General features: G+C 45.1%; 2 protein-coding genes across 8 annotated transcripts in view; one reads left to right on the top strand and one right to left on the bottom strand.

Moving 5' to 3' along the window:
- KDM1A (lysine demethylase 1A) overlaps window positions 1–1,817 on the top strand; it is a 64,064-nt gene extending 62,247 nt beyond the window's left edge. For 2 of the 3 annotated variants that reach the window (XM_060141162.1, XM_060141163.1), the window contains 2 exons: window positions 93–239; window positions 1,313–1,817. In XM_060141162.1, coding sequence (XP_059997145.1) covers window positions 93–239; window positions 1,313–1,498 — 333 coding nt within the window. In that variant the 3' untranslated portion in view covers window positions 1,499–1,817. The remainder of the gene's footprint in view (window positions 1–92; window positions 240–1,312) is intronic. The other variant, XR_009539062.1, reaches the window with a different exon arrangement.
- LUZP1 (leucine zipper protein 1) overlaps window positions 1–22,466 on the bottom strand; it is a 133,494-nt gene that overhangs the window by 41,937 nt on the left and 69,091 nt on the right. For 2 of the 5 annotated variants that reach the window (XM_060141157.1, XM_060141158.1), the window contains 2 exons: window positions 9,424–12,602; window positions 3,495–7,493 (listed from right to left, as the gene is read on the bottom strand). In XM_060141157.1, the coding sequence (XP_059997140.1) occupies window positions 7,338–7,493; window positions 9,424–12,483 (3,216 nt within the window). In that variant the 5' untranslated portion in view covers window positions 12,484–12,602 and the 3' untranslated portion in view covers window positions 3,495–7,337. Of the gene's footprint in view, window positions 1–3,494; window positions 7,494–9,423; window positions 12,603–22,466 lie in introns of those variants that run through there. The other 3 variants (XM_060141159.1, XM_060141161.1, XR_009539061.1) reach the window with 3 other exon arrangements.

Genomic DNA, 22,466 nt, shown 5'->3' with positions numbered 1-22,466 from the left:
GCCCCCACCCATCACAGCTTTTCCACCTTTCAGAAATGACCGATTTGTCCTTGGTGTCCAGTAATAACTTCCACTCATGGTTTCTCCTTTAGCCCAAGGAAACAGTGGTGTCTCGCTGGCGTGCTGATCCCTGGGCCCGGGGCTCCTACTCCTATGTAGCCGCAGGATCATCTGGAAATGACTATGACTTAATGGCTCAGCCAATCACTCCTGGCCCCTCAATTCCAGGTGCCCCACAGGTGAGAAACTGGCAAACTATACCTGGGCTTATTTGGAAACAGGCCAGTATCCCAGGATTTCAGGGTAAAAATAGTGCCACTGGTTTTCTTTTTAGATTTTAGTCAGTCTTAGACCCTTGGACCCTTTCAGATAACCAAAAGCAGAGGGAAAGGGAGGAGCAATGTTTGTGTCTAATTCGTTACATGTTGTCCTTGTCAGTCTAGACAGTCTGTGTTCAGAATGCAAGAGTCCAGAGTAAAAACCAATTACTTTTTCCTTATTCAGACTTTTGTTCCTAAAAAACAAAAACAAAACCATCTTTAATTGTGCCCCATTTTGTACTGGCTCGTAGGATTGTTGCAGGATCCCAATTACTTAGGGGCCTCCAGGAATGCCCCTGAGAAATAACCTAAAGTCTTTATGAGTAGTCAGGGTTTCTCAGGACCCTGTGGTAAGTAAGGCCTGCTCTAAGCTGAGAGGCTGAAGTGTTCCAGAACGAGAACAAGTGCTGTGTTCTCTCTGGTTCAGAGTAGTCGGGAACACCACACCTCTAGTAAGGGATACGTTAGGCAAAGGAAGCTCTACAACTGGGTATCCCCCACAATTAAACCGATAAATAAACACAGATGCAGTTAAGCATCACCCTAGAACTAAGGCTGGGCTGAGTTTTTTGTTTTGTTTTGTTTTGTTGCGGTACGCGGGCCTCTCACTGTTGTGGCCTCTCCCGTTGGGGAGCACGGGCTCCGGACACGCAGGCTCAGCGGCCATGGCTCACAGGCCCAGCCGCTCCGCGGCACGTGGGATCTTCCCGGACCAGGGGCACGAACCACTGCATCGGCAGGTGGACTCTCAACCACTGCGCCACCAGGGAAGCCCTGGGCTGAGTTTTATTGCCCCATTTCTACTTCTGTTTGTTCTAGGAAAATGCCTGCTGATAAAGGGAGACCCTTTTTGGGAGAATGATGGGCCAGTGATGGGGTGGGGAGGGCAGGTAGTGAGCCCTCAAAATCCAACAGGAATTCGGCAGTTCAAACATAACAATAAGGCACATTTGCAGCCTGCTGATTTTCTCTAATTTTTTTTCCTGCAATAGCCTATTCCACGACTCTTCTTTGCTGGAGAACATACAATCCGTAACTACCCAGCCACGGTCCATGGTGCTCTGCTGAGTGGGCTGAGAGAAGCAGGAAGGATTGCAGACCAGTTCTTGGGGGCCATGTATACCCTGCCTCGCCAGGCCACACCAGGCGTCCCTGCCCAGCAGTCCCCGAGCATGTGAGATGGATGTGTTCTAAGGGAAGAGGCCGATGTGTTTGTGTCTTTTGCTGCATAAGCAAAGCTCTTCTAGCAATATTAGATTCTACTGAGAAACTCACCCTGGCATCTGGGCTCCAGATCAACTGCTAGAGCTCCTGGTGGTCAGGTGGCCAAGGAGGTTGCCGCCTTTAAGTGACTTAGAGCTAGGGAGGCACTTGTCCATTAGTGTGGGAGTCTGTGTTCTTCGTTAGGACTGAGGCAAGCAAGTGCTGCGAGAGAACATCTTAGTCTCTTTGTGTGTGGTGGTTTTTTATATTTTGAGAATAAAACTTCATAGAAAATTAGTCTTATCTTTTTGTTTCCCCTTAGGTTTCGAGTTATATATAAGGCAGGGGTGTTACTCCTTTGAAAATGCCAGTTTTTATCCATGTTTAAATAAAGAGGATGTTTATATAAAGGAGAAAATGGTTTGGTCTGGTCAGAAGACAGGATTGAGGGGGGTTCCCATAAAAGCAAAGGGTTTCCTGGTCTGTGGGGCTAGACTTCCCCATTGGGATTGTGGGGTGACCGTGTGCCAGGGGTAGGAAGCTGCAGGTCAAGCATATGGATATTAGGAAACTGAATGAATTTTCAAGATAAGACACAAGCCTTGACACAAAGTTTGGGTGGGCCTCGGGCAGACCATCCTGGCTTTATTCCCCTAGATTCCCTCCATGGGTATATGCTAACTTTCCACTTCTGTCCAAGGTATTGATATAAAAGTTTAAGGAGATCAAGGGTTTAGGTAACATAGTGGAAATTTTCTATTGCTGCTGTAACAAATTATCATAGCAGACTCTGAAGGAGGATTCCATTTCCTTGCCTCTTTCAGATTCTAGTGACTGTATTCCTTGGCTTGTGGCCCCTTCCTCCATCTTAAAAGCACATTACTCCAATCCCTGCTTCCATCATCACCTTCTGTTGTTCTGTAGTTCAGATCTTATCTCCCTCTTATAAGGATACTAGTGATTTCATTTAAGGCCGACCCAGATCTCTCTCCCACCTCAAAATCCTTAATCACATTTGCAAACTCGTTTCTGCCACGTAAGACTAAAACATTTTTACAAAAAGGGAACAGTGCCTTTTCCTTCCAAAGGGTTCCTAACAGAATATGTTACTGTAAGTTATGTACATAATCTGCTTCTGGAAGTTGGATTTTACTCCCGTTAGTCAATTCTTCCCTATAATTAGTTTAAATGAGGTTTTATTCTTAGTAAGATTTAAGGGACATTACATTGGTGGTCTGACTGGAAGATGAAGATGGAGAGGGCTTTTTCCTCATCCTGGAATGAGTGACAACCATGGGAAAAATTTGCACACCAGGATCAGGGCAAGTGGTGCAACTATGATGTAAAGGTGAGAAGAGCGTGTAGTAGAAAGTATATTGACTCCTAGCTTTCCCATGAATATTGTTACCTCAGGAGGTTAGGGTGTCTGATCCAGTGGTATGTGGTCTTTGAAGAGTTTTTGTTTTTTAAATAAACGACATAGGCAGCTTGGGAGACGACACAGATGGTGTGTGTGTGTGTGTGTGTGTGTGTGTGTGTGTGTGTGTGTGTGTGTGTGTGTGTGTGTGTGTGTGTGTGTGTGTGTGTGTGTGTGTGTGTGTGTGTGTGTGTGTGTGTGTGTGTGTGTGTGTGTGTGTGTGTGTGTGTGTGTGTGTGTGTGTGTGTGTGTGTGTGTGTGTGTGTGTGTGTGTGTGTGTGTGTGTGTGTGTGTGTGTGTTTTGAGAGAAGAGCCTAAAAGTAAAATGTAGCAATGAAATAACTGCTATATGATTCCAAGTCCAGTTACATGAGTCCAAGGAAATGTCCTTTCCCAAGCCTCAGCTATGTTTCCAGTCCTTACGGCATCAGTAATTGGCTGAGTATTTTCAGTAAATGTAAATGAAATATACTAGCTGCACCAGTGCACAGCAACAGCTGTACACAGAGATGACATCAAGAAAAATGGCATCACTGACTCACACTCACACAAAGCACATGGAAACTAGGGAGCTTTATTGGTTACATATTGTGCTGCAGAGCCAACAGAGACAGCATTAGAGCCAGAGGATACATGCAGACAGGCAGCTTCAACTATACACATGCACCCAAGGAGCCCTGAGTCACTGCTCATGGCTTCGCCCTGGTTTCCAGCGACAGGGTCTGGCCTCCTTGGTCCCATGCTTGGAGCTGGAATGTAGGAGAAGCTGCTGCACCTAGACTCCAAGGGGCAGGGGAGAGACCAGAGCACCTGCCTGAGCAAGTAGGTGTGGACCGACAGATACTGATGTGTCCCCTAGCAAGGGGGCCTATAATGTAATAACAGTTTATTTGAGGGCTACTTCCCTAGCCCTCCCGATCTTTAAAATACAAAAAAAAAAAAAAAAATAGACTTTATTCTCTTAAAAATACATTCCATTCAGTACATGTTCTGAGCTGTGAAGCAGCAGGAAAGTAGGGCCCCTTTCCCTATGATCTTGGTTGTGAGGCTTTGAGGAGAACCCTGTTGTTCCCCACCCTGGGGTATTTAAAAGGTAATCCCTAAAAGCAGCTCTTCCAAAGCAGTCTTGTCAGAGTAATGATAAACCCACACCAACAAAGGCAGCTGGGGACCCAGGGGCAGGGTCCCTATTCCTTTACTGGGAAACGATAGCACATGGCACTAACTCACTAAATATAAAGAACTAAAACTGCCCCAGGATGGCAAGTCCAAGAGCAACACAGACGCTCCCACACCCCACGAGGGTGATAGCGTCACGTGCAGGCCTGCCTGTGGCCGAGGCTGGAATTCTTGGCCCCACTGCAAATCCCTGTGGCCCACCCGGGAACTGTTTCCTTGCTACGCAAAAGCAGAAACAGCCGCAACTTCTCTGCCCACCGTCCCTGCAGCTTTCTCTGGTTGTTTCTAGTACCAGAGTGGTGACAGACAGGCGGGGGCAGGTGGAGGAGACCAGCTCCTAGCACTGAGCCAGCTCTACTTTCTCCAAGCAAGCAGCTCTGGAGTGCCAGCTTCCCAGACCTTACTAGGAACCCTCCCACACCCCATACACCTGCCAGTAAAATTCCGAGTTAGAGCCAAGCTGCAGAAGAGGCTGGTCATAAAAGTGGGTTTGTTGGCTGGGACAGAGGGAATATTTGGCTTGATTAGACAACTATTCAACTATCAGGTCTCCCATTTGGAAGTTTCCTCCAGGACCCCTGATGGTGAGGCCTGGGTCCAGACGGTCACACCTAGGTTGCTTTTCAGAAACAGGCCTTCCAACTTTGGAATTTGACAGCCAGCCTTGCCAGCCATTTGAAGCCCAGAGGAACTGAGCCTCTAGCGTTCACCTGCTATTACAAATATATTTTCTGCAATGCTGAGGACATTTAAAAATAAAATCTATTTTACAGCGGCTCTAGAAAGTGTGCAGATTAAGGAAACAAAATATTTATCCTGAAATAACTGTTACAATCAAACCCTATTGCACTCAGATTTTAAGATAGCAGCCCCAGCAAAAGGGCACCATAGCTGCCCCTCTTCCACAGAGCATTCTGGGTGGTGGCAGATGTTGGTGCTGCTAAAATGTGGAAAGATCCAGACTTTGGCACCAGGAGCTACAGCACCAGAATCCAGGGCTCCCAACGCCCAAAAAGACAAGAATTACTGGCGAGATCTTTGTAGGCATCGTTTGGCGCCCTTCTGTTTCCACCAGCAACGAACCACAGACCTGATTTCCTATAGCCTCAGTTGACCGCCACAGGGGTCTGTTTCCTTTGGACTCTCAGGGTTGACAACCAGTTAAGAAGAATGGCAGGAAGGCTACAAGTGAGAGGTTGCAGCCTTGAGCCAATGACCCAGGAAAAGCAGCAGGAAGAGATTTTGAAAACAGCATCTTGAGTATCTGAGGCAGCAATGTGAAGAAAAGGCAAGCCACATGACAAATACCCTTAGATTGGCAAAACTCCAGAAAATGGAAGTATAAGCAAAACACTCCTGTCCGTGAAAGTCAAGTAGGTGCTCCCCAAGCCTCCTCCAGGATCGCCAAATCTGATGCAGACAAGGGAGGGGCAAACGCTGGTTCCCACCCTGAGCGGAGGCAGGGAAGATTCAAGAAGCACTGGAACAGGAGATACACACCTTGTGCTGTGGAAAGCACGTGGCCTGCTGTGTGGCACTGGGCAAGGTTGGTGTTGAAAAGGGCCGCAGAGACCATCTAACCTCACCCTTTCACTTTATAAACTGGAAAAGTGAGGCCAAGGGAACTTCTCTGAGTTCATCCTCATGACATTAAAACATGGGGAACTGGAAAGAATAAGGCCCAGGAAAACAAAGGCGATGGGAAGGACACATGTAAACCCATTTGGACAATACCTTCCACGATTAAGACTCACCCCCCCACAGGGAGGAAACAAAAATCTTAGAATGCCAGATTTAGGATCCTTAGAGACCATCCATTTCAAAGAACTCATTTTACAGATAGGGAAACTGAGGCCCCAAGAGGACAATGACTTGCCCAAGGTCACATAGCAAGGAAGTACAAAGCCATGAAGAAAATTCAGCTTTCCTGACTTCCACTCTAATGCTCTTTCACTATGAAGGAACAGTGTCTGCTTCATAAAGGTAGCCTTTGAAAGGGGATCCCTTCTTTGAACTGAGAGAATGCTTAGAAAAAGCAGTGCCAAGAATGTACGGTTCTTTCCCCACGTGATTGGTATAAGGAATCTAATCAATTTTTCTTTATGTGGCTTCCTGAAAGGTTTGCTATATTTTGAATTGTATGAATCTAGGGCCCTTGATGGGCACGTATTACCTTTCCTCCAATGAAGTCATCATAATGATAGCTGGTTTGCAGAAATCATGGGCCCACTTCTGTAGGAATGCATCAGCTTGGTAAAGTGCGATACCTCCTCCACGGGGGATGAGGAGGAGGAACAAAGTCCATGCCTTTCATGGAGCCATTGCTTTGTGGAGTGACTAAGGGGAAATTGCTTCTTCCTGTCTACTTTCCCCCGTGCTGGCGCTTCCTAGAAGGCAGAGTATGCTGGGTCAGGCCCAGGTTAGTCTGGGAGTATTCCAAAGGAGAAAACAACGAAGTCAGCCTGAAGTCTCCAGCCACAGGAGAGGAGCAGGCAAGGCCAGCAGCATGTTGGTGCCCAGGGAAGGAGATGCATGAGGCTCGTGCACTTCCAGGTGCCTTTGGAAGGTGAACAGAGAGCCGGGGTTGGTGGGGGGCGTGTGATGTCATTCCAGTAGGTGGATACCCATGTGCTCTGCCCCCAGCAATCAATGGTCAGCCCGGGGGCCCAGTCAGAGAAACTTCAACCTAAAGGGTAGTTCCATAAACCCCTGTAAAAGTCTGAGGAACTCCACAGGGGAAGAAATGGAACCCCCTAGATGGAGCTGATGGCTGGTGGGTGCACAGGCCCCTGGGGCAAATGAGGAGTGAACTGAATACGGTGAAGAGACTAAGAAATCAGAACGTTAACCACAGAAGGGGTTGCCCTATGACACAGAACCCACCAAGGAGCAGAGAAGAGATTTGGCTGCTGTTGTGTGGCGGGGATACAAGGGGTTTCTATGTCTTTCCTCATGTGGGGGCCAGAGTGGCCCATCCTACCTGGGGGACGGGGACAAGGAGAGAAGACTCATGCATCAGGGAAGGCTGGCCCTGGGTGACCATGTCCAGCTTGTAGTTTCTGATTCCCTCTGGCCAACTGGCAAAAGAGAAGCCACAGTCTGGCTCTCTGCCAGTCTCCCAGCCAAGGCCTAGTTTCTAGCCTGGCTCCTTCACAGGGCAGGAAGGCGCAAGAGCTGAGAAGCAGGAGCAGAGGAGACAGCAGACCTCACCAGCTGGCTCAGTTTTCCTCAGCACAGGGCCTGTTTGGCCGTAACCGTTCCTCAGCCCGGGGTCGCCCAGGCTCGGGCAGCCCCGGCTTTGCAGACAGTTCAGACCTTTCGAGGGAGTTGTGCAGTCGCCTGTAGACACTGAGTGTGCAGTCGTCACCTTCCTCCTGTGCCAACAGATGACAAAAGTCAGCTGCAGAGAACAATACAGTGAATAATAAGACACCATCACTCCCCACCCCAATGGCCCTCTCTAACAGGGAGATGTGGTGCAGACCGACCACAGCAGAACTGCAAAGGACTGGCCAGTATCAAAGTTCCACCTACGAACTCCAAGCTGCTGAGAGCTCCTAGGGTAGACTGGGAGGCTCACAGCTGAACAGGAGCCCTAAAAAGGGACAGGACCAGGAACAGGGCCACTGGAATGGGACCTCCATTACTGGAGGCCAGCATTACTGGAGTGTTGCACGTGCAGGCTGCAGGCCTCTCAGGGTCAGAGCCATTTGCTCGCTGGAGAGGCAGGGAAGTATGAAAAGGAAGCTGGACAGCTCTTATCCTACTTCCCACCTACAGACTACCAAAAAGCTCACATATACCTTTCCTACCATATCTCATCTCATATGTGCCCCTCACCCTATATTTCTCAGACATCCACAGTTTTAGCTTCATCCAACTTTCTCTGCACTCCTCTTCTACCAGAATTCTGCCTTTTTAATGTTCTTGTTGCTCCTCCCCAGCTAATGCAGATCAAAGAATGAGTGAGAAAGTCTGGTTGGCAAGGTAAAAAAGAGCATTGGATTTAGAGACAAGAATCTTGGATTCAAATCTTAGCTCTTCCAGTAATTCACCTGGGTGGCCTTGGTGAAGAGACCCTTTGTGTCGCTGACCCTCCATTTCTACATCTAAAAAATAGGGATAATATCCCCCCACACACACCAGGGCTGTTGGAGAGACTGAATAAGACAGCGGGTGGGGAAGTGCTTTAAAGTACCCTGTAAAGACTCAGGGCTTTTCAACTTAACACACAGTCACCACCTGCCTTTTAAAAGAAAGGAACAGGGACTTCCCTGGTAGTCCAGAGGTTAAGAATCCGCCTTCCAAGGCAGGAGGCACAGGTTCGATCCCTGGTTGGGGAACTAAGATCCCACATGCCATGGGGCAACTAAGCCTGCATGCTCTAGAGCCCGCGCGCCTCAACTAGAGAGAAGCCCACACACCACAACGAAAGATCCCGCGTGCCGCAACTAAGACCCGGCGCAGCCAAAAATAATTATTTAAACAAATAATAAAAGAAGGGAACAATCTCTAGGTCAAAAACATCTTTCTTCATCACAGGACTCACATCTAAAAGACACTCCTGGGGGCTTCCCCTTCAGATGTTGCTCTGGCACTGACCCTCATATAAGGAGAGATTCTAGATTTGTCTATCGAGTAACAAGCCACGCTGAACCAGCCCTGCCCTCAGACTGATGACATAATGGCCTACATAGGTGTCTGGGACAAAAAGTGATGCTCGGGCATAAAGCTTATCCAAGTAGGCCCAGTGTAAGCCCCAGCTCTCCTCAGCCCCTACATGCCAGCAGCTGGCAAAGATCTGCCTAAACTGAGGCAGCCAAAGAACTCATTTCCTTGGCTCCATCTCTGCTCTACAGAAAGCCACTATGCTTCCTCCTTTAACCCAGAACCTCCCAACAGCTGCAGCTGATTCTTGTGCTTCTAGGTACTGCTCTGTGGGGCTATAAGGGGAGCTCCTCTGGCGACCCTGGCAAACCAAGAGAACAGAGGCCACATCTCTCTCCTTTTTTGTAGCCTTCATATGTGAAGGCAAAATGAAGGAGACAATTGGGGAAAAGATTTTGGAAATGCATGCTGCTCTCTGCCAAATACCTTCTTCAAGGTACTTCATTCTTCTTTAAGGCCAAATCCACATTATTTTCAACAGTCTCTGAACTACCCAGTTCTATTCAGTGTTTCTCAGCCCCAGTCTCCATAATCCTGAGTCACACAGGCCAGGGCAGAGGGGAACAAAAAAGAAAGTAAAGGAGAAAAGGGGAAAGTGGAAGGAGAACAGGAGAGAGGGAAAGAAGTGGGACTTACCATGCCTGCCAAGTGGTTCCAGGCTTCAGCCGTGACAGTATCTCCTACCCGATTCCGACGAGTGAGCACCTCTGACACGGTGAGGCTGCTTTGGGTCCTTCTGGAGGAGAGCTCGGGGGCATCCCCTGAGTTGCCTACCCTTCGAGTGCCCTGCTCAAAAAGGTATGAGCTGGGCTGTTCAAGGTCTGAATAGTCTGTGGAAGATCTCTGGATGTAGGTGTTGGTAGATTCCACATTTTTACCTATTCGAGTCGGGGGGTCTTCTAAAGAGTTCAAGTCTCGCCTACTCTTCCAGGCATTTCTCACAGTAACGTGCCTGGCATCTGACGAGCCCACTTCTAAGGGGCCACTATGGCTTTTCCACCTGATTGTCTCCGCTGTGGGTGCATGGTTATTCCTCTCCACAGGATCGGATGGCTTGATTATAATGCTGCTCCGAGAGACCACCGTTTCTGGCCTGTTCTTCGGGGCCCCATCTCCCATTCTTTCAGCTTCTGTGAACTGCAGGGTGATGTCATGTTTGTGAATGGAGAGCTCAAAGGGGGAGCTGACATGGTTACTAACCGACGTGAGCTCTGGTGGCCCAACCTGGATGTTGCTGGTGGATGTGTGCCTCTCCCGCAGGGCCTCGCCTAGAGCAGCTCTCGGGCTGCTGCTGTCAGAGGGGTAGATAGTTATACTGCTTGTCACTTTGTTTGGCCCTGGTTTGGAAGTAGACTTCTGTTTTTCCAATGTGGCCTCGGTTCCAGATCCTCCCATGACTTTTTTCACATCCTTATCAATGATGACAGGTTTGATGATGGCTCTAGATCGCAAGGCCTCTCTGGGGCTAAAGGGCCGCTGGCTTTTTACCCCGGCACCATTGGCCTCTGGGAGCTCCACGGCATTGGTGGAGGCTCTGACAGGTTTCCCAGATTCATTTTCTGTTCCCACATCTTTATCATTCTCAAAGAGGGAGGTTCTAAGTCCCCCTCGGGATTTGGCCTTTTCTCTAGAGTTGGGCTGTTGCTTGGGCTCTGGAGTAATGGTTGTGTTTACCAATTTGGCAGTAACAAGAGACACCATGTCCATATCATCATCTGAGTCTGGCTTCTCTCTGCCACTGGATTTGATGACTCGACATCTCAGGGCCTCATGCTGACTACTGTCTTCCATCACAACTGCTATGGGTTGATCAACTCCTTCTTTACTGGGGGTTGAAAAGCCCTGAAGGATGTTCTCTTGGCTTCTGGAGCTATAAGGATACTTTGATAAAGGTGGAGCCTTGGAATTTGGGAAACTGGTATCAGCCTCTGGGCCGTTGGCAGCCTTTTTCCCCTTAGAGAGCCCTTCTGAGGAAGATCTTCTAGATGTTGCCAGAGCTCCCACGGCCTTAGAACTGCCAGAGTCTGCAGCCTGAGTTATTTGACTTCCATTGCCAGGCACCTGCCCCCTCTTGCCAAAGAGGGCCTCGGTGGAGGTGTCAGAAGCCTTGTCACCTCTCCCTGATATGTCATTGGGAACAGATCCATGGGTGGTATCACTAAATGTTCGTGTTGTCTTCTCTACTCTCCCCTTCAGCCCACTCTCAGTACCTGGCTTGGGAGTGCCCTTCCAAACTTTATTGTGCTCCTGGGCAGCTGGTGGGTAGCGGCTAAGCACTGACGGCTGTTCCCTGGACTTCTTCCCTTCACTCTGAGAGGAGCCAGATGCGAATCGATCTTCAGTTCTCTTTGTCTCCTGAGTCCCACTGTCTGCACCTGCCCCTGTGTTGGAAGCTTTGGCTGCCCTCCTGTTGGTAAAGCTGGGAGAGGAAACCTGCCTGTTGCTCAGAGGATAGTTTTCATTGTTGAGAACAAATTCCCTGTTTCGGTGCCTTTCCCGCTTATGCTGAGGGGACAGTTCCCGGGGTGTCTGCTTGGACACAGGTGCCTCATTCCCATGCGCTCTAAACTTAGTCCTCTCATGCCTGCCTTTGCTGGACAGGAAAGCATCTTCCCCTTCTACCTCCCCGTTCTCTAATTCTTTCTGTTTCTTGATTTGTAGCTTTATCTCCTCCAGCTGGCTGGCTAAGAGTTTGTTTTTATTTTGTTCACTTAAGTAATTATCCTGAAGGTCATTATTTTTGGCCCTCATTTTCTTAAGCTCTTCCTCCAAAGATTCAAAATGTTTGATTTGTGTCTTAAGTTTCTCAATCTCTTGGTTAAGGTCTTTTACTTTGTTGTCTTCCTGATTTCGGTTCTTTTCATTTTCTGATTTGTTTCTTGTTTCATTCTCTACCTGCTTTAGATAGTCCAGAGTTCCCTTCCTTCTTGATTCTTTGGACGGCAGTGTGGAAGAGATACCATCCTCAATTCGTAGGTCATTCCTTTCCAGAAGGTTAGAAGCATTCCTTGTATAATCTCGGTTCATTTTTTTGTTCTGCTCCAATTTTTGAGTGAGCTCTTTTATCAGTTTCTCATTTTCTTTCTCCTTTTCATTCAAGTATTTTCTCTCACTTACAAAGGTCAGAGTTAATGATTTCAGCTTTTCTAACTCTGACACTAAACTCTGCTCAGTTTTATCCAGCCGGTCCTCAGAAGATTCTAGTTCTTTCACTTTGACCCTGAGCATTTCCAGCTCAGAGGAGATTTTCTTTGTCAGGTTTCTCTCCTCATTCAGGCTCAAACACAGTTGGGTACAGTCATTCTTACTCCTGCTGAAGGCCTCCTCTAGCTTCTCCAGTTCAGCCATTCGTTTCTGAAGCCGCTCAATCTCAGATTTTAGCTCCCGGGTGAGGTTTTCCTCCTCCTCAAGTTTCTCCTTCATCTGCTGACAGAGATCCTCTGCTCTCTTAATTTCCTCATCTTTGCCTTCGATTCTCAGCACTCGCTGACGCAGCACTTCAATCTCAGCCAACATGCTGGAGTTGCTGCCTTCCGCCTGAATCACCTTGTCCTGGAGATCCAGGAGCTCATCCTCTGCTTTCTGGAGGTTTTTTGTGGCTTCCTCCAACTCATCAAGACGGCGGCTTAGACTCTGTAACTTAAACCGCAGGTGGCGGCTGGAAGCAGTATCCTTGTAGCTTGTAAATTCAGCCATGTCTACTGCCAGCCAATGTGGGCTCCTAGAGGCACCCAGTTCCACTCGAGGGGATGAGAAACGGTTACCTTTCTCTTGGCATCCACAACCTTCTTTGGCAGCTCGAGACCATTATCAGTCTACAGAAGAAAAGCAGAAAGCATGTCAGGCAGCAAATCTAAAAGCTCTACTTCAACTCCCAGTTGTAAAGAGTTCCCATATGTAATTCTTGTGCCTAGAACATGGCAGGTGTTGAAATTTGTTGAATGACTGAATTTGACTAAACCTGCAAGAAAACACTGGTTCTTTATGGCTGATGCCTAGTTTCACCCTAATGAAGAATGCCACCAATGGCAGCATGGCAAAAAGACACAGAAAAATGCCTCATTTACATGACCAACTGTTCGATATTCAGGAAGCAAAGTCCAACCCAAGAAGGATAAAAATAAAATCTGCACCTAGAAGCATCATAAGGATACAGCAGAATACCACAAGGTATTTTAAAAGCAGTAAGGGGTGGGGGGGAGCAAATAGTCTATGAAGAAATAACAACTGAACTGGATTCTCAGCAGAAACTTTTAAGTGGACATCAAGAAGATAAAAGACATGATAACAAAACAAAAAAAAAAGACATGATATAACATCTTTAAAAGTTCTAAGAGAAAATAACTAACCTAGAAGTAAATCTCCTAGAAGTAAATACCAAGAGAAACTATGAAAGAGAGATATAATTAGTCAGAAACACTTTAAGAACAAATAAAAGGAAAATAAAAATTTAAGTGTTTATCACTGAAAAAACTATTGATAGACATACTTCAGAATACAGAAACTGATCATTTAAAGAAGGTATTAGATGCAAGAAGGAAAAGAAATTAACCCAGACAAGCACTGATTGATTCAGTTAAACAATAAAAATCAATTAGGGATTGGTTTTATCCTGCTCCTTCTCCCCAAAGTGGAACTGAAACACTAAACAATAATAACATGTAAATCATAAAGAGAGAAATCAGAATTCAAGTGTTCTTAGAATGTTATATTCTTTGCGAAGAGGATAGTGTTATTATAACTAACTTTAGACCTTGTTAAGAATAGATATTAATCATATATCTGATAAGGCAATAATAAGCAGAATATATAAAGAACTTCTACAACTTAACAGCGAAAAAGAACCTGATTTACAAATGGGAAAAGGACTTGAATAGACATTTCTCCAAAGATGATATCCAAGGACGACTACTGTCAAAAAACAAAAAGTGTACAGATGTGGAGAACTGGAACCTTTGTACACTGTTGGTGGGAAAATGCTATAGCTACTATGGAAAAACATGATGGTGGTTCCTCAAAAAATTAAAAACTAATTATCATATGATCCAGCAATTCCACTTCCGGATATATATCCAAAAAATGAAAGAATGATCTCAGAGGGATGTTTGCACACCTGTTTTTTTTAATTTTTCTTTTGGCCACACTGTGCAGCTTGCGGGATCTTACTTCCCCAACCAGGGATCAAACCCAGGCCCCTTGCAGTGGAAGCGCAGAGTCCTAACCACTGGACTGCCAGGGAAGTCCCCATACCTATGTTCATAGCAGCATTTTCACAAGAGCCAAAAGGTGGAAGCAACCTAAATGTCCATCAGTGGATGAATGGATACACAAAATGTGGTTTACACATACAATGAAATGTTATTCAATCTTAAAAAGGAAGGAAATTCTGACGCTTCAACATGGATGCACCTTGAGGACGTTATACTAAGTGAAATAATCCAGTCACAAAAGACAAATACTATATGATTTCACTTATATGAGGTACCTGGAATAGTCAAATTCATAGAAACAAAGTAAAATAGTGATGGCCAGAGGCTGAGGGAAAGAGGAAATAGGGACTTGTTGTTCAATGGGTATAGAACCATTTTTATCTTTCAGTTCTGCAAGATAAAAAATGTTCCAGAGATTGGTTGGACAACAGTGTGTATATATACTTAACACTACTAAAAAAGTGTACATTTAAAAATGGTTAAGATGATACATTTTATGTTATGCATTTTTTGCCAAAATAAAAAATAATTTTTAAAAACGTTAAGGCACAAAAGAAGTAAAATATATAGAGATGGTAGGGTGTACTTTCAGTTTCTGTTCCAGCATGTAAGGAGCGTCTAAAGTCATCACTTCTTCTTAACAAGTAAAAAGCTGAACAAACAAAATCAACAACTCTTCTTAGATCCATCAGAGAACTGAGGTTACAGAGAAAACTGCTTCCCCCAAAGTTAAACAGACAAGTGGATACAGAGAACACAATTTACCAGAGCAGAAATGCAGGAGTAGAAACCTCCACAGGAACTAATACCAGGGTAGGAAAACCTAAACTGCAACTGACAAACTTCTCGAGGCTCAGGGTGGACAACTTTGGGAGTAAAAAACAACAGAGGGTGTCTCAGTCTTAGGTGGGGGATGCACCACATTTTGTGAGCTTTACCTCCAGGAGCTGTACCAGGTTCCCACAGTGAAGATGGGAAAAAATCCCCTCATGCTTCCAGCTGGAGGAGGGTAAATTAACCATTCTGAAACCAGGGTCTAACCTATTAGAGTCTTATCCGAGCCTAACTAACCTGGGGGAAGGAAAATACCCAACTCCAGCTACCTCTATCTTTCTACATGGTGGAAGGAATATGCCCAACTCCAGCCATCCTGTACCACCTAGGGGATGGCGTAGGGAGAGGGGTGGCACGTAGGACCTGACATTGAGAAGCACTTGTGAAATTCATAGCCCAGGGGCCCAGGCTTACTAAAAAACTGAGACCTGATCATGGGACAACAGGATACTTCCCCTTCCCCAACACTATACCACAACATCACTAAAGGCCTACTTGCCTAAGTTATTTTTACCCAGGACATCATGTCCAGCTTTCAACAAAAAATTACAAGGCATACTAAAAGACAAAAACACAGTTTAAAGAAACAGAGCAAGCATCAGAACCAGACTCAGATATGGAAGAGCTGTTAGAATTCAGACAGAAATTCAAAATGACTGATTAATATGCTAAAGACTCTAATGGAAAAATTAGACAACATGCAAGGTCATATGGGTAATGTAAGAAAAGAAATAGAAATTACAGAAAAGGATCAAAAAGAAACGTTAGAGATCAAAAACACCAACAGAAATGAAAAATGCCTTTGTCTCATTAGTAAACTAGACACAGCTGGTAAAGAATCTCAGAGCTTGAGGATATGTCAGTAGAAACTTCTAAACCTGAAAAGCCAAGAGAAAGAATGACTGCAAAAAAATGGAACAGAATATCCAAGAAGTGTGGGATAACTACAAGAAGTGTGGGATAACTACCAGAAGTGTAACACATGTGTAACGGGAATACCAGAAGAAGAAAGGAAGAGAAGAAAAATTTGAAGCAATAATGACAGAATTTCCCCAAATTAATGTCAGCACCAAACCACAGATTCAGGAAGCTCAGAACACCAAGCAGGATAAATGCTAAAAACAAAAACACCAAGGCATATCATATTCACACTACAGAAAATCAAAGATAAAGGAAAAATCCTGAAAGAACCCAGAGGAATAAACACCTTACCTACAGAGGAACAAAGATAAGAATTAACATCTGACTTCTCAGAAATCATGCAAGTGACAAGACAGTAGAGTGAAATATTTTAAATGTTGAGAGAAAAACACCACCAATGTAGACTGCTGTACCCTACAAAATTATCCTTCAAAAGTGAAGGAGAGGGACTTCCCTGGTGGTCCAGTGGTAAAGAATCCACCTTCCAACGCAGGAGATGCGGGTTTGATCCCTGGTTGGGAACTAAGATCCCACATGCCACAGGGCAACTAAGCCCACGCGCCACAACTACTGAGCCCGTGTGCCTCAACTAGAGGGCCTACGTGCTGCAAACTACAGAGCCCATGCATTCTGGAGCTCACATGCCACAACTGCAGAGCCCATGCGCTCTGGAGCCTGTGTACCACAACTAGAAAGAGAAAACCCATGCACCACAACTAGAGAGAACCCATGCACCACAACAAAAGATCCCACATGCCACAACGAAGATCCCGCATGCTGCAACTAAGACCCAACACAGCCAAAAATAAAAAATAAATTAAAAAAAAGTCAATTCCGAAAGTGAAGAAGTAAAGACTTTCTAGGACAAATAAAAATTGAGGGGACCTGTTGCCAGTTGACCCACCTTACAAAAAATGTTAAAAGAAGTTCTTCAGTAAGAAGGAAAATGATATAGGTCAAAAACTCAGAACACATAAAAAAAAAAAGGACGAGCATTAGAGAAGGAATAAGTCCAAGTAAAATAAAATTTTTAATTGTTCCTATTCTTAATTTATCTAACAGATAATTTTTCAAAATAATAATAGCAATAATGCCACAACTACTGAAGCCCACACGCCTACAGCCCATGCTCCACAATAAGAGAAGCCACCACAGTGAGAAGCCTGCGCACCACGGTGAAGAGTAGCCCCCACTCACACAACTAGAGAAAGCCCAGGTGCAGCAACGAAGACCCAATGCAGCCAAAAATAAATAAATAAATTTTTTTTTAAAAAACCCACTTTAAATTTTAATAAAGACATATATAGATTAAAAGTAAAAGGATCGGGGAAGATGGCGGAAGAGTAAGACGCGGAGATCACCTTCCTCTCCACAGATACACCAGAAGTACATCTACGCGTGGAACAACTCCTACGGAGCACCTACTGAACGCTGGCAGAAGACCTCAGACCTCCCAAAAGGCAAGGAACCCCCCACGTACCTGGTTAGGGCAAAAGAAAAAACTAAAGAGACAAAAGGATAGGGACGGGTCCTGCACCAGCGGGAGAGAGCTGTGAAGGAGGAAAAGTGTCCACACACTAGGAAGCCCCTTCGCGGGTGGAGACTTCGGGAGGCGGAGTGGGGGAGCTTGGGAGCCGCGGAGGAGAACACAGCAACAGGGGTGCGGAGGGCAAAGCGGACAGATTCCAGCGCAGAGGATCGGGCCGACCGGCACTCACCAGCCGAGAGGCTTGTCTGCTCGCCCGCCGGGGCGGGCGGGACTGGGAGCTGAGGCTCCGGCTTTTGTCGGAGCGCCGGGAGAGGACTGAGGTTGGCGGTGTGAACACAGCCTGCAGGGCGTTGGTGCGCCGCGGCTGGCCGGGAGAGAGTCCGGGGAGGGGTCTGGACCTGCCGAAGAGGCAAGAGACTTTTACGTCCCTCTTTGTTTCCTGGTGCACGAGGAGAGGGGATTAAGAGCGCTGCTTGAGAGGGCTCCAGGGACGGGCGCGAGCCGCGGCTAAGATTGCGGAGCCCAGAGACGGACATGGGACGCTGAGGCCGCTGCTGCCGCCGTCAGGAGGCCTGTGTGCGAGCACAGGTCACTAGCCACACGCCCTTCCGGGGAGCCTGTGCAGCCCGCCACTGCCAGGGTCCCGGGATCCAGGGACGGCTCCCCCGGGAGAGTGCACGGCGCCCTCAGGCTGCAGCGTCACGCCGGCCTCTGCCGCTGCAGGCCCGCCCCGCACTCCGTGACCCTCCCTACCCCCCGGCCTGGGTGAGCCAGAGCCTCCGAATCAGCGGCTCCTTTAACCCCGTCCTGTCTGAGCAAAGAACAGACGCCCTCCGGCGACCTACACGCACAGGCGGGGCCAAATCCAAAGCTGAGCCCCTGGGAACTGTCAGAACAAAGAAGAGAAAGGGAAATCTCTCCCAGCAGCCTCAGAAGCAGCGGATTAAAGCTCCACAATCAACTCGATATACCCTGCATCTGTGGAATACCTGAATAGACAACGAATCATCCCAAATTAAGGAGCCCTGTGGATGAAAGGCTCTTGGTGCTGCAGCCAGGAGTCAGTGCTGTGCCTCTGAGGTGGGAGAGCCAACTTCAGGACACTGGTCCACAAGAGGCCTCCCAGCTGCACATAATATCAAACAGCAAAAATCTCCGAGAGATCTCCATCTCAACGCCAGCACCCAGCTTCACTCAACGACCAGCAAGCTACAGTGCTAGACATCCTATGCCAAACAACTAGCAAGACAGGAACACAACCCCACCCATTAGCAGAGAGGCTGCCCAAAATCATAGTAAGTCTACAGACACCCCAAAACACACCACCAGACGTGGACCTGCCCACCTGAAAGACAAGATCCAGCCTCATCCACCAGAACACAGGCACTAGTACCCTCCACCAGGAAGCCTACACAACCCACTGAACCAACCTTAGCCACTGGGGACAGACACAAAAAACAACAGGAACTACGAACCTTCAGCCTGCAAAAAAGGAGACCCCAAACACAGTAAGATAAGCAAAATGAAAAGACAGAAAAACACACAGCAGATGAAGGAGCAAGATAAAAACCCACCAGACCTAACAAATGAAGAGGAAATAGGCAGTCTACCTGAAAAAGAATTCAGAATAATGATAGTAAGGTTGATCCGAAATCTTGGAGATAGAATGGACAATAGAATGGACAAATTGCAAGAATCAGTTAACAAGGACCTAGAAGAACTAAAGATGAAACAAGCAACGATGAACAACACAATAAGTGAAATTAAAAATACTCTAGATGGGATCAATAGCAGAATAACTGAGGCAGAAGAACGGATAAGTGACCTGGAAGATAAAATAGTGGAAATAACTACTGCAGAGCAGAAAAAAGAAAAAAGAATGAAAAGAACTGAGGACAGTCTCAGAGACCTCTGGGACAACATTAAACGCACCAACATTCGAATTATAGGGGTTCCAGAAGAAGAAGAGAAAAAGAAAGGGACTGAGAAAATATTTGAAGAGATTATAGTTGAAAACTTCCCTAATATGGGAAAAGAAATAGTTAATCAAGTCCAGGAAGCACAGAGAGTCCCATACAGGATAAATCCAAGAAGAAATACGCCAAGACACATATTAATCAAACTGTCAAAAATTAAATACAAAGAAAACATATTAAAAGCAGCAAGGGAAAAACAACAAATAACACACAAGGGAATCCCCATAAGGTTAACAGCTGATCTTTCAGCAGAAACTCTGCAAGCCAGAAGGGAGTGGCAGGACATATTGAAAGTGTTGAAGGAGAAAAACCTGCAACCAAGATTACTTTACCCAGCAAGCATCTCATTCAGATTTGATGGAGAAATTAAAACCTTTACAGACAAGCAAAAGCTGAGAGAGTTCAGCACCACCAAACCAGCTCTACAACAACTGCTAAAGGAACTTCTCTAGGCAAGAAACACAAAAGAAGAAAAGGACCTACAATAATGAACCCAAAACAATTAAGAAAATGGGAATAGGAACACACATATCGATAATTACCTTAAATGTAAATGGACTAAATGCTCCCACCAAAAGACACAGATTGGCTGAATGGATACAAAAACAAGACCCATATATTTGCTGTCTACAAGAGACCCACTTCAGACCTAGAGACACATACAGACTGAAAGTAAGGGGATGGAAAAAGGTATTTCATGCAAATGGAAACCAAAAGAAAGCTGGAGTAGCAATTCTCATATCAGACAAAATAGACTTTAAAACAAAGACTATTAGAAGAGACAAAGAAGGACACTACATAATGATCAAGGGATCGATCCAAGAGGAAGATATAACAATTGTAAATATTTATGCACCCAACTTAGGTGCACCTCAATACATAAGGCAAATACTGACAACCATAAAAGGGGAAATCGACAGTAACACATTCATAGTAGGGGACTTTAACACCCCACTTTCACCAATGGACAGATCATCCAAAATGAAAATAAATAAGGAAACACAAGCTTTAAATGATACATTAAACGAGATGGAGTTAATTGATATTTATAGGACATTCCATCCAAAAACAACAGAATACACATTTTTCTCAAGTGCTCATGGAACATTCTCCAGGATAGATCATATCTTGGGTCACAAATCAAGCCTTGGTAAATTTAAGAAAATTGAAATTGTATCAAGTATCTTTTCTGACCACAACGCCATGAGACTAGATATCAATTACAGGAAAAGATCTGTAAAAAATACAAACACATGGAGGCTAAACAATACACTACTTAATAATGAAGTGACCACTGAAGAAATCAAAGAGGAAATCAAAAAATACCTAGAAACAAACGACAATGGAGACACAACGACCCAAAACCTGTGGGATGCAGCAAAAGCAGTTCTAAGGGGGAAGTTTATAGCAATACAAGCCCACCTTAAGAAGCAGGAAACATCTCGAATAAACAACCTAACCTTGCACCTCAAGCAATTAGAGAAAGAAGAACAAAAAAACCCCAAAGCTAGCAGAAGGAAAGAAATCATAAAAATCAGATCAGAAATAAATGAAAAAGAAATGAAGGAAACAATAGCAAAGATCAATAAAACTAAAAGCTGGTTCTTTGAGAAGATAAACAAAATAGATAAACCACTAGCCAGACTCATCAAGAAAAAAAGGGAGAAGACTCAAATCAATAGAATTAGAAATGAAAAAGGAGCAGTAACAACTGACACTGCAGAAATAAAAGAGATCATGAGAGATTACTACAAGCAACTCTATGCCAATAAAATGGACAATCTGGAAGAAATGGACAAATTCTTGGAAATGCACAACCTGCCAAGACTGAATCAGGAAGAAATAGAAAATATGAACAGACCAATCACAAGCACTGAAATTGAAACTGTGATTAAAAATCTTCCAACAAAGAAAAGCCCAGGACCAGATGGCTTCACAGGCGAATTCTATCAAACATTTAGAGAAGAGCTAACACCTATCCTTCTCAAACTCTTCCAAAATATAGCAGAGGGAGGAACACTCCCAAACTCCTTCTACGAGGCCACCATCACCTTGATACCAAAACCAGACAAGGATGTCACAAAGAAAGAAAACTACAGGCCAATATCACTGATGAACATAGATGCAAAAATCCTCAACAAAACACTAGCAAACAGAATCCAACAGCACATTAAAAGGATCATACACCATGATCAAGTGGGGTTTATTCCAGGAATGCAAGGATTCTTCAATATACGCAAATCTATCAATGTGATAAACCATATTAACAAACTGAAGGAGAAAAACCATATGATCATCTCAATAGATGCAGAGAAAGCTTTTGACAAAATTCAACACCCATTTATGATAAAAACCCTGCAGAAAGTAGGCATAGAGGGAACTTTCCTCAACATAATAAAGGCCATATATGACAAGCCCACAGCAAACATCATCCTCAATGGTGAAAAACTGAAAGCATTTCCACTAAGATCAGGAACAAGACAAGGTTGCCCACTCTCACCACTCTTATTCAACATAGTTTTGGAAGTTTTAGCCACAGCAATCAGAGAAGAAAAGGAAATAAAAGGAATCCAAATCGGAAAAGAAGAAGTAAAGCTGTCACTGTTTGCAGATGACATGATCCTATACATAGAGAACCCTAAAGATGCTACCAGAAAACTACTAGAGCTAATCAATGAATTTGGTAAAGTGGCAGGATACAAAATTAATGCACAGAAATCTCTGGCATTCCTATATACTAATGATGAAAAATCTGAAAGTGAAATCAAGAAAACACTCCCATTTACCATTGCAACAAAAAGAATAAAATATCTAGGAATAAACCTACCTAAGGAGACAAAAGATCTGTATGCAGAAAATTATAAGACACTGATGAAAGAAATTAAAGACGATACAAATAGATGGAGAGATATACCATGTTCTTGGATTGGAAGAATCAACATTGTGAAAATGACTCTACTACCGAAAGCAATCTATAGATTCAATGCAATCCCTATCAAACTACCACTGGCATTTTTCACAGAACTAGAACAAAAAATTTTGCAATTTGTATGGAAACACAAAAGACCCCGAATAGCCAAAGCAATTTTGAGAACGAAAGAAGGAACTGGAGGAATCAGGCTCCCAGACTTCAGACTATACTACAAAGCTACAGTTATCAAGACGGTATGGTACTGGCACAAAAACAGAAAGATAGATCAATGGAACAGGATAGAAAGCCCAGAGATAAACCCACGCACATATGGTCAC

This window comes from Lagenorhynchus albirostris, chromosome 2 (assembly GCF_949774975.1).
Source record: "Lagenorhynchus albirostris chromosome 2, mLagAlb1.1, whole genome shotgun sequence".
Lineage (NCBI taxonomy): Eukaryota > Metazoa > Chordata > Mammalia > Artiodactyla > Delphinidae > Lagenorhynchus > Lagenorhynchus albirostris.
Note: the sequence above shows the minus strand (reverse complement) of the source record. Positions and strands in the feature narration are given on the sequence as shown.